The 12,232-nt window shown below is 46.9% G+C and overlaps 1 protein-coding gene across 1 annotated transcript in view; it reads left to right on the forward strand.

The window, feature by feature from the left end:
* NCAPD3 (non-SMC condensin II complex subunit D3) overlaps window positions 1-10,707 on the forward strand; it is a 42,430-nt gene extending 31,723 nt beyond the window's left edge. Inside the window, exons 26-35 of the mRNA XM_077919625.1 lie at window positions 1,418-1,551; window positions 2,501-2,700; window positions 2,853-2,963; window positions 3,885-4,061; window positions 4,627-4,778; window positions 5,161-5,288; window positions 5,426-5,503; window positions 8,209-8,283; window positions 8,398-8,458; window positions 9,589-10,707. Of these exons, the coding sequence (XP_077775751.1) occupies window positions 1,418-1,551; window positions 2,501-2,700; window positions 2,853-2,963; window positions 3,885-4,061; window positions 4,627-4,778; window positions 5,161-5,288; window positions 5,426-5,503; window positions 8,209-8,283; window positions 8,398-8,458; window positions 9,589-9,700 (1,228 nt within the window). The 3' untranslated portion in view covers window positions 9,701-10,707. The remainder of the gene's footprint in view (window positions 1-1,417; window positions 1,552-2,500; window positions 2,701-2,852; window positions 2,964-3,884; window positions 4,062-4,626; window positions 4,779-5,160; window positions 5,289-5,425; window positions 5,504-8,208; window positions 8,284-8,397; window positions 8,459-9,588) is intronic.
* Window positions 10,708-12,232: the final 1,525 nt, after the last annotated feature.

Below are 12,232 nucleotides of genomic sequence, written 5' to 3' on the forward strand. Positions count from 1 at the left end.
GAGGGGGTTGCATGTAGTGGTGAGCAGGATCCTCCTGCGGTCGAAGCGTCACTTGTCATCACTTTTATATCCCACCCTTTCTCCAACAGGACATGGGGATACTAACAACAAAGTAATTCAGTCCTTAGAACCGCAGTTCAACAGCCATGTTCACCCAGAGTTTGAGCGCAGGACAGCAGCTGGGCAGATTCGATTCCAACTTGTGCCTGAGCGCTGCTAGCATGCAGGACTGCCAGATTTCATCTGGGAGAGAATTCCATAAATAGAGCAGCAGCACCAAGGCCTTGCAAGCCGCTCCTACTGATGGGGCAATGAGCAGGACACCTGCTGCTATTTGATGAGACACTGAGGCTGGGAAGTGTTTGGGCCCAGTATTACTGGCAGCCAGTGTAGTGTTTTAAGGACTGGAGTGATACAATCCCCTCTCGTCACCCCACATAGTGGCATTTTGCAATGCTATACTACTGACAAACATCCCCATAGAATGTTCCGGTGAAACTGGCTCAGATTGAATAGCTAGTCCATCTTTTTATACATAAGTAAATGCCAGTTTCTAAAGTTTTGCCGCACTGTAGTCTGACTGAGAAACAGACCCTAAACTGAGGTGATGCACTTTGGCTGTGGGGTTGATCTTCAATGAGCAGGATCCTGAGGTGCCAAAGTGACCCCTGTTGCAGTTCTGTCCTAATGTATCCTTGGGCCTGCCCTCTCCCAGGCGGGCTGCTGCTTGCTTCTGTGGGGCAAAGTCAAGCTCTGTACGTCAGGGCCGCCAACAACGCAGCGAGGTCAAAGCTTGGATGAACCTAGCCCTTGCTTGTTTGCAGGGAGACATTGCTTTACCTCTGATTCTCATAATGCCCAAGCCCTTCCTGATCAAACATGGGCTCTGCCTCTCCTAAGGACTGACATTTTGCTAGCCCCCTGCCTGTTGCCCTGACATAATGGAATGTGAGGTGGGGGGAGCTCTGTGGAATCCTGCGAGAGGGAGAGGAGACTCCAGAGTTAGGGATGTGGCACTGGCCCTCCAGGTGATGTTGGGCACCCAGCTCCCATCAGGCCCAGCCAGCATGGCTAATGGTCAGGGATGATTGGAGCTCCAGGCCATCCACATCCGTTGGGCAGTTAGTTTCACCCATCCCTGACTTGCATAGATGATGCTGGAGAGATGAGACCTCAGGAAGGGAGGGAAAGGAGAACGTACTGTGAATGCAGGATTCACTTTTTTTTGTCATCAAGCCCGTTTCCCATTTTAATGATAGATGATTGACCTCGGGGCGACAGGCCGAATCCTGTTTCCTACCCTCCCTCTTCAGTGATATGCCAGATCTAATGTCTGTGTTTTGAAAGTTGAATAGATGGGTGGCTTACACGCACTTGTGTTTCTTAGCTATCAATGAATTTCATTCACCTACTACAGAGAGAAGAAACTCTTTTCCCTGAAGGGCGAAGCTAACAAAGAGAAAAGGATGGAGATTTACAAGTTCCTGCTGGAGCACTTTACCGATGAGCAGAGGTTCAACATCACCACCAAAATCAGCCTGAACATTCTGGGTACGGCTGTATCTTCCTACGCAGAAGGCACTGTGTGAAATGTTAATTCACAGTGTGATTTTTTTTTTGGGGGGGGGGGGCTTCCAAAACTCCTTCTGTGCATGAAGTTCAGTGCCTATTGGGTGACACTCCTGCAGAGTGGCTCAGAAGTTGCCCAGTTCCAAAGATCACAAGCCTTTCTTGCAGCATGGTTGAAAGGGTTGTTGTGATGATGTACCCAAAATGCCATGGATATTCCCAGACTGCTAGTATTAGCTGTGAATTGTTGCAGGGTTTCCCATTTCTTGCATGGGAGGTATTGGTTTGTTATCCTCTTGTGCACATTTTACACTCCTCTTTTCTTAATTCCAAGGTTCGGTTGCAGGAGCCCGCGATTGAACCGGCATTGTGTAGTGGATTTGGGGCTGTGCTCAGTGTCTGTTCCCAGGCTTAGAGTGGTGCTCTGGGAAATTCTCTTTTGGCTTAAATATCTGGGAGTTGCTATTTGAAAGTCACTGCCCTCTTCATTTTATCCTTGGGAGGAGCTTTTAAAGGAGGCCTTCACCATGAGGTAGAAAATCTAGACTGCTTCTGCGGCTACTCACTCTTCTGGATGTGCTGGATAGGCTCCTTTAGCGGGTTATGCCACTGGCTTGCTCACAAGAGCCTCTCATCTCCATCTAATTGGTTGAGACACATTCATAATAACAAGGCCCCTCTCTCCTTGCAGTGGGTGCCAATATGCTTGTGTGTGCGTGTGTGCTTTGAGTCCCTTGCACAAGAGTTTAAAAGCAAGCCCCAACCTCATTTTGCATTTCCCTGTGAAGCCGCTTGACTAGGTGAGCTGTCCCTAACTGCAAAGAGCCTTGTGCAGAGCTAAGACCACTTTGCTCCCAGCTTAACATGTTGGACTTTTCTGGTTTTTGGAAGTAACCGCTTGTCCCACTTTCTCCATCCTTTCTGTTTCCAGCCTGCTTTGTGGACAGAGCCCTGCCTCTCGACCTGGAGGCCAGCGCTCTGCTCTCCGACACCTTTGAGGTCCTGAGCTGCAAGGAGATCAAGCTCTCGGCCATGAAATCCAGGCCAGAGGATGACATTGAGCTGGATGAGGACCAGCTGGCCATTGCCAACGCCGTCGTGCGGGTGGCCCAAAAGAAAATGATCTCGCAAGTGAGTATAGCAGCTCCAAAGAGAGTCTGGGAAAGTCCTTGGGAGTAACACCACTGTGCTCTCCCTTAGCAACATGCTAAATCTCTCTGTTGTTTTGAATAAAGCAGCCCCATTCCCCTGAATCCATCTCTACTCAATCCAACCCCCCACAGGTTCAGAAGAGGAATTTTATTGAGAATGTCATTCCGATCATCACGTCGCTGAAGACCTCATTGGAGGAGAACAGGCTTCCCGCTCTGAGAGAACTCATGAACTATCTCCGGGTAATATTTCAGGCCAGGGTCATTTAGTTAAACCCATGATTCAGGGACAACCCCCTGCCCTGGGCATTCCCTGCGCCCAGTGGGTATTGTTGCCCAGTCCTGGTTGCCATGTATTGTGACAAGGCACATGCTGCCTGCTGTCCTGGGGTCTGAGCAGTAGAGAGGGGTGGGAGATCATGATGGACTGGTAGGAGGTTGTGCGACTGATAAGGATGCCTGCAGAGGAAGAGAGCCAGTTACTTCTCTGCCTGGTCGCACACCGAGGAGCCTCTGGGGGCATGTTTAATGTTGCTGGGCTAAATGATCAGCAGTCAAAATGCCACAAGTAGCATCTCTTGATAGGATCTGGAGGCTCTTTGGGCCTGGCAGTGGCACAATTAAGCATTTGCACCAGCCAGTTCTGGTGTCTTGATAGACTGGAGGGGAGAATGACCTGTGTCATAGGTAACAGTGGCCAAAGAACAATTGTTGGACATTGAAGGTTGAGTGAGGAGCACAAGATACACTTGGAGATAATGCCCTTCCTTATGGAGCAATGTCAGTCTTTACATGTGTGTGCACGCAAACACACCAGGACTTTGCTTCAGTTGCTTGTTCTCCACACTAGCCAACTGCCATTATTGATCTTCCCTGCTGCAGTATTATTGCCTGAGTATCTTGGCCAGACATTCTTTAAATCAGAGGGTCATTTCACCACTTGGAGCTTTAAGATCTTCACTTGAACATCAGCAGAAAGCATAGCTGATGAAATAATACCCTTCCACGTCTGCATCCCAAGGGATTTACAAGCACACCCTTAAAAACAGCAAAAATATTTTGTAAAACAGTAGAACAACCAGGTATAGATTTTAAAAACAGCCCATGGCAAATATCTAAGGCATCCAGTTTAACCACCACTGACTTCTCTGTTGCATCTTCTAGGAGGTGATGCAAGATTATCGAAATGAAATCAAAGAGTTATTTGCCATGGACAAGCAGCTGGCCGCCGAGCTGGAGTACGACATGAGGAAATATGAGGAGCAGCTGAAAATGGAGTCTGAGCAAGACCAGGAGCTGGCCAGAGAGGCAGGATCCCTTCACGTCCTGGCAGTTGCGCAGGTACAAACTCCCACCCTCCCAAGCAGGGGCTTGTGAGGATTGTGTTTGCTAGCCACAGCCATGTGAGTCCTGTTTTTCCCAACAGGCTAGTCCCCAACCCTCTTCCACTGTTGCCTGCTGGCGTACCCAGCTGCTGCTCTTTCAAGATTTTGCGGTCGCATGCCAAGGAGCAGCTGACGTCCTGATGTCAGGAGATTGACAGTTGGCTGGCCTCACTCATCTGCCGAGTTTTGCACCCCAGAGGGATGGGAGATACACAGTTCCTCACCCCTGTGCTAGACTGCGTTGAAACCCCTCACTGGCTGCTCCTGTTTTCCAGCCTAGTCCTGTCCCCTCCTATCGTCACCCCAAGCTGGCAGGGCAAAAGCTCCCAACTCTGCCACAAGTGACTTTAAGACAGTTTACGCCCAACTTGAGTTTTCTGTTTGTAACACAGGAATGGTGAGGGGTTGGCGTCGCAGAGTTGGCGTGAGCCTATTGACAGTAGCGTGAAGCCCTCCTTGCCCCTGATTGATGCCATAGTGGAATTTAAGCACTGCTCCGTTTTCTCCTTTTTAAATCATAGTCTCCCTCTTTGGAAAAAGAAGCACTTCCTGGTTATCAAAATGCAGCTGCTTCTGCAACTGCTGCAAGTGACTCGGCCTCGCCTTTGAGACCTCCTCCTTCTCCAGCACCTGTTGGGTTTACTTCGCCCAGACCAGGCATCCTGAAGGCCAGGTACAGGACTCTGTGGACTCAAGTCGGGCTGTCTGTGCTTCTGCTGCTTTTCTGGGATTCAGCAAATCCTTAATCTGAGTATCTTCTGTGCATCTTCGCAGGCAGCATTTGTGTACAGCTTGCCTTATACACTTAGGCTTTTATCGTGCACTAAACTGTCACACTTTGTGCGAGATGGTTGCTGCTAGCCTTAGGTTTGTCTACATACCATCAGGTTATAAACAAGTGTATCAATGCACTGAACTGCAGGTTCAAATTGATCTTTTTCCAGAGGTCCAATTAGCTGTCGCCTTGTGATGCTCGGCAGATGGTCTTCTAAAGCTTGCTTACTCTGCAGCGACCGGAACGCCAGCAACATCTCTACCCTTTTCCTCCTTCCTAGGAACAGGTCCTTGAATACCATTGCCATCCTCAACTCTGCTAAGAAGGTCGCAGAGGCTGCTTTCAGTCAGCGCAGCAGGAGCCTGGGCGGGAGACCCACATCTCCAGGGAGCAGGCAGAACAGTAAAGGTGAGCCTTTCTTTAGCCGGTAGAGATTCTGTCTCAGAACCACCTTAAATGTACACACAGTTCCTGTTTCAGACTAACTAGAGGTGTCATGCTGGGGACAGTCACTGTCTCTAACACTCTTCTCCTTTTTCTTTTAGTGTCCTTGGCCAGTCTAAACCGACCATCATCTGGAACCAACGTTCCCCTGGAAGGTCGAGCAATCAGTACCCCTGAGCGTAAGTTTCTGAAGAGGTGGTCTGTTATGGAGGGGTGCGTGGAAGCAGCCCTATTTTGAGGGGAATGTGGCAGGGCTGGCTTCGGGGGTCTCCTAGTCCCCTAGCCCTGCCATTTCTGGTCAAGCATAAAGAAAACACAAAAGGAAAATTGCACTCCACTGCAACCTTGCAAAGAAAAGAAACCAAACCTGACAAGTGCAACGGTAGAAAATGGCAGCATATTACAAATTCAGTGCACACAGTTCATGACAACAAAGAGTCCAACCAGGCAGTCAAATAGCTACTTTAAGAGAGTCATGAATCCCTTCCTACGATGCGTCCACCAGTAACAGCTCATGGTGAATGAACACCATTCTTTTCATCTGTGGACTCCAACTCCCATCAGGCTCGGCCAGTGGTGGCATGATGGGAATTGTAGTCCAGCAGCATCTGAAGGGACAGATTTCTCCATTCCTAGTATATGGTCTTTCTTTCTCAGTGGTCTGAAATCCTGATGTGCATATATGTTTTTCTGGTCAAGTATCTCAGCACTAATCCTCATGACCATTTCTTGGTAGATCAACCCAGCACTAGACCCACACTCATTGGTACCTTCCCCAGCACAGTGTTTTGGCTTCAGGCTCCACTTCAAAATTGTATTCCATCTTCCTAAAGGACATTAGCTGACAAATGTGTGTTCACATGTTGACAACAGCTCTTCCTGAATCCCCTTCTTCCCAAATCATACTGGGCAGATGAGACAGCAAAGGGTAGTTCAGGCAATTTGGTGGGTTGCCTGTCCCTAGTGACAGTCAGTCTGCAGGTTTTGGCTGGAAGGAAAGGAAGCTGCAAGTTTACATTTATTTTTGCATTACCTGTATTTTGTACCCTGATCTTCCTAATCATGGCAGAAGAAGCCATGCAGGGCACTAAGTCATGTCCCTGACCACTTGCAATGCTAATGGGCGCCATTCTGATTTGCAAGATTTCACATTTACTTAAGGTTTGAAATTTACCTTTTGAAAGAATAAGATGAACCACAGGATGCTGGATGCTGTGCCCAGAGACCCAAATTTTTTATTCACATACACAGGATTGTGGAATGAACACTTTCCTTGACTGTACCTTAAGCAGTGGGTCATAAAGTGTGTGTGTGATGCTACAAGTTGTCCTAAACTGGTGGGCATTCGCGTTTGCATGTGTACAAAAAAAAAAGGGGGGGGGATAAAGGCAGCACTCTGTGAAACCAAATCCTCATGAAGCCTACAGGAGCCTGTGCCTTTATTCTGGAAGGGCTCCAACGCTCTGTGATAGCTGCTGCTATCTTCAGTCTAAAAGTGATCTACAACAGGCCAGGGAAAGACCGTGCCCTGAGACCTTAGGTGACCAGGAGAGTGTCTCTTTTTCAAAGCCGTGCTGTGATATTCACAGCAAGCTGACTGCAGACATCTGACCCTCTGTGCCATCCTCTCCCCAACTTGGCGGAGTTGATAGACTCAACATTAACACCAGATGTCCTTAACTTCCCAACGTCAGCTTTGCGCAAAGTCTTGGGATGCCACAGCCGTGAAAACCGTGCCTTCCTTTCTGCCTGGGGGCTGGCACTGATGCTCCATTTAAGCAACATATGCTGGGGAGAGTGGGAGGGAGGGGACTGTTAATCCCATTGGGGGCCAAGGCTTAAAATTCCAGCTTTGCTTCCTAGCAGTGACACAAGCTGTGTGTCACATTACTACTGCCTGAGATGGCCAGGATTGAGCTGTCATCGCCCCACTGGCTCTGGGTCCCTCGGTCCTAAAATGAGAAGGAAACTATATGGTCCAAAAAACAATCAACAGACACAGAGAAAAATATGGAACCTGAACAAAAACTCACTGTGCATGCCAACCCACTGTTTCTTCAACAAATCATTAATTGAACAAACAAGCCACAGTTTGGCTTGTTTCCAAGCTGCTCTTGTGCCTCTTTGGGCTGATGAGTACCTTGGGTGGAGTATGCAAGCAAGCCATGGTTAAACAAGTGTTTTTACTTTTGGCAGAACAGCAAGCCATAGTTAGGCTAAACAAACCATAGGTTTATTTGTGAGCCAGGATACTTAGTCCCTTAGGACATAATGCCAAGCCATAGATTGGTGTTACGTGTATGAGCAGCTACAAGACTTCCATCCTCTCTCTCCTGTTGTGTGCCACTATTCTGAACCTGCTTCTGGGTTCTCTGGAAATTAAAGAGCTGCTTCTGCACGCAGTTTGGTGTGCTGTCATTCCACTGATTCATCTAATCCGAACGGTCTACTCAGATGGGCAGCATCTCTCCAGAGTCTCTTGCGGCTAACAACCAGGGCTTGAATCCGGGATATTGTGCAGGCAAAGCATGTGAATATGGTTCCTCCCCAAAACCTACCTACTGACTTACCCAAACATTTTATTAGCCTGCTTATCCACACAAATCTCCATGAAGCCATGAATGGCATATCAGGAGCCTGAAAAATGGAAGTTAAAGGAGAAGAGGTGAATTTTCCATATTTCAAACTGTTTCCTTCCCTTACCCTGAGCAATTAGGTGTTTGCATACCTGGTTGATTCCCCCATCTTTGTTATAGCAATCTGAGGAGGTCTGGCTGCTAGGGAGGGGTTTAGTATTGGGCACTCCACCTGTCTCGCAACACTCCTTTCAGTTCTTAAGTGTCCAGGTGAGCTTGTGCTAAACTTTGTGGTGTTTTTTCCCCAGAGACTATTAACAACGTGACCTTTGGGTCAGGAGTCAGTTATATCCACCAGACCCAAACGCCAGCTTCAGATGCAGGTAAGTTGCTGCTGTGCATTATTGTGGTTAGATGGAAAGAAACGAAAGACAGACAGACAGAAAGAAAAAAACCAAACCCAAGGCATATTAATATTTCTGCCATTCCACTTGCAGGAGATCAAGGAGCCCAGGAGCCACCAAGTCAGATTATCTGCTTGCCTTTACCAGATTCGCCGTGAGTATAATAGATGCCTTGGCTGGGGCAGCTCTGCAATCCCAAAATCAGCTTGTGCCAAACAGTAGTTCTGCATGTTTTTGTCCCACTCTTCCAAAGAGCCCAGGGTGACACACATAGTTCACACACACCCTCCTGCCGTTTTATGTATTAGTCTGATAGAGTGAGTGCAACAGCCCCAAGGTCACCCATTGAACTTTGCATTTGAGCGGGGATTCGAACCTGGTCTCCCCCAGTTCTAGTTCTGCACTCCAACCAACACTTGTGCTCCGTGCAGTGGAGATCACAGACAGAATTCATTCCCAGGCACCAGTGCTGTTTCTCCCTGGCAGAAAAAATAACTGTTGAAGCCAGCAGTAACTGCCCTTTTTGCAAAATGGTGGTGAAACAATGTGTCTTGTGGTGCAGCCAGCAAAGGGTTATTGAATAGAGAAGATGTCAATGTGCTGTTGATCGGAAAGCCACCCAAATGACCTTTGTTTCAAAGCTTGCTGGTGGAAAATATCACTGTAAACTGCAGTTGGGAGGCAGATGTCAAGAGTGCTTCCCATAACTCTCTTTTTAAAAATAACTCTGTACACAAAAGTCTTGGAAATAAGTAACTACTACATGCCATATTTCAGAGCAAAACCCTCTCCACCCGTCAAATAGTAAGTTAGGAGGAAGTATTCTAGGCTAGCCTTCTCTCTCTCATTCTAGTTTTCAGCGAGTAGGGATTTTGTTTACATGAGCAGCATTCAAGTGATTTTCTAGAATAGAACTCGTCATGCCCATTCATTTCAATTGGTCTGCTCTGGGTAGGACCAACAATGGATGCAATTCTTGCTTTCCTCGTTGGACAAAAGCAGATTCCCCATTGTTCGGCGAGACCCCCGTTTTGTGCAGATTTTGGCTGCACACTAAACTTGTGTTCCCTGTTATAGTGCAGAATGACTAAGCCAGGAATGGATAGCCTGTGTACTTTGAGATGTTAATTAAACTACAGCTCCCATCATCCTCTGTCCATGTAGGCTGGCGTTAATGGGAGCAGGAGTCTGATGACATGCAGGGGCCACAGATTCCCCATCCCTGCTCTAAACACTAGTTTACTTAACCTATTTTTCAAAACTATTTTCCATCTCAACTTGTAGGTTGCCGCAGCCTCAGCCCTGGAAGATAAACTCTCCAATGAGGAGAAGCAACCCCTCAAGTGTAGGGCTGAGGAGGTCCAGCCGCAAGACTCCCAGGCTGTCAAGCAAATGATGGCCCTTGCCTTCTATAGCCCCAGCTTTTAAAGAAGCATGATCATGTTTTACGTCCTCTCTGCAATGGCTTGAAGAGACTATTTGAAGATCACGGCTTGCTTTTGTAATTGCTGTATGATAAATGTCTATTTTGATACTGTTAATATTAGTAATTCATCACTGCACTGGTTGGGGCACACACTGTATATATTTGAGCTTCTATATACATGTACTGGAATAATTTTAAAAAGTCATTGAGGCAGTTGAATCCAGGTCGGTGGGGCTGCACATCTGAGTTGCTCCTGCCAAAGAACCAACATCTACTTAGTCTCACAAAAAATCTTTCTTCAAACATTTACCTTCACAGCTTTTATCTCATTTTACTTTCTGGACATGCACCCTTTGAGTAATACCAGTGTTTAGTCAAATGGGAAAGAGACTTGGCTTCCATGGACAAATGCTTTGTCCAGATCAGATCATCTACTGCAGGGAAGGCCTTTGCAATTATTTCCATGGAAAGAATGCATGTGAACAGTGCCAAGCTGCAGTTGGACATCCCTTGTTACGGAATCCTTCCCCTCCATGCACCCCACGAAAAGCCAAAGAGCCACAGGAAGTTTCTATACATGAGCACTCCTCCTCCGCTGAGCTCCTTCTGCTCTCTTGAAAGTCCAAATGTCAAGAAGTCAGGAGAATCTGTGTTGTCCTCTGTTTAGAACAAGGAGCCCTAGCCAGCAAAGGGTGCAAGGAGAAAGGACCAAGGGCCACAGCCTTCTGGGATCTGAGCAAAACTAGGTGCCTCATTTCCAAATTTGACCTACAGGGCTTTGAAGACTTGCGCCAAAGCCATTCCTGGAGAAGAAACTTGGTAAGAGAGCTTTATTCAAATAATCGCAGCATGTGAATAACTTTGTGTATATACAACCTTCCTGTTCTTATCTTAATAGATTATTTCTTGGCTTCCAGCCAGGTTCTTAACTTAGGCTTGGTTATGATTGTATGCACAATAAATAAGAGCTAAGCTTACATGTTCAAGTATTTGATTTGATTGAAAACCTATCTGCAGATTGTGTGTGTGTGTGTGTGTGTGTGTGTGTGTGTGTGTGTGTGTGTGTGTCTGTGTGTGTGTAACTTGTTTGAGCCTTTCGCTTGCCTCCTTCTCTAATACATTTTTTTCCTGCATAGGTAGTGTAAAATCCAAAGACGATCTCGATCAAGAGGCTCTCAAAGTTATGAGCATTTTACTTAGAAATAGTTCTTATAAAAGAGGGGTCTGAAAACATGACTGTTATGAGGGTCAAATGTAAAAGGGCAGGACTATGTTTAAATTCCCAGATGGGTTGACTGCATGACTTTCTAAGAATAAAAGGGTCTTTTAAGGTTAGATGAATGGTTAGTCTAGTTCAGCATTGGCTCTAACTCATAGGGGCCAGTCAGCTGCTCAAGAAACCTGGCATAAAGGACCTATTGGTAAAAGCTGGCCTGTATGAAATTGTTTGGAATTGTCTGCTTAGAGGGGGAACTGGATTATTTAACCTGTGTAGTTTTGTGCAACTTTTGCATAGTTTATTCTGGAATTATTTTGGATCTTGTGTGAATTAGGGAAAAGCACTATCAATACAGAGAAATTATAACTAACCACCCATCCGGCATCGGAAATGCTCCTTCAGTAGTGGAGGCTACCAGCTGTGCATTGTGCCCCTGCCTTGCTTTATATGTAGGATTAGGCTAATGAGTTGGACCCTCTTGGTGTGGGAGGAGCTTCTCTGCCTTCCATTCCACCTGCTGCGACAGCTTTGCCTCAGCCTTCTGTTGTGCTAGCAGTTAGATTCCATAATTGCTTAAGAGGCTAGTTTATGTATCAGAAATGGAAGAAAGGGGAAATCACAAAGGAAGAATATACACAAGTAGCTAACAGTTGCAGGGCGGGGGCCTGGCAGGCCAAAGCTAATAATAAAGATTTGTTTAGCTATGTTCAAAGCAAGAGGAAGAACAAGCAAGTGGTAGGCCCTCTGCATGGAGAAGATAGAGAAATGCTATTGGGCGATAGAGAGAAGGCGGAACTGCTTAACACCTAATTAGTCTCTGTCTTCACCCAAAAGGAAAACAGTGCTCAACCTGGTGATAACAAAATAAATGATGCAAGGAGGGAGCTGCAGCCCAAGGTAGGAAAAGAGGTGTATGGGAACACCTTGTTGTTGTTTAGTCATGTCCGACTTCATGACCCCATGAACCAGAGCATGCCAGGCACTCGTCTTCCACTGCCTCCCGCAGTTTGGTCGCTCATATTAGTAGCTTTGAGAACACTGTCCAACCATCTCGTCCTCTGTCGTCCCCTTCTCCTTGTGCCCTCAATCTTTCCCAACATCAGGGTCTTTTCCAGGGAGTCTTCTCTTCTCATGAGGTGGCCAAAGTATTGGAGCCTCAGCTTCAGGATCTGCCCTTCCAGTGAGCACTCAGGGCTGATTTTCTTAAGAATGGATAGGTTTGATCTTCTTGCAGTCCATGGGACTCTCAAGAGTCTCCTCCAGCACCATAATTCAAAGGCATC

The sequence above is a fragment of the Podarcis muralis genome, chromosome 15, assembly GCF_964188315.1.
Source record: "Podarcis muralis chromosome 15, rPodMur119.hap1.1, whole genome shotgun sequence".
Classification (NCBI taxonomy): Eukaryota; Metazoa; Chordata; class Lepidosauria; order Squamata; family Lacertidae; genus Podarcis; species Podarcis muralis.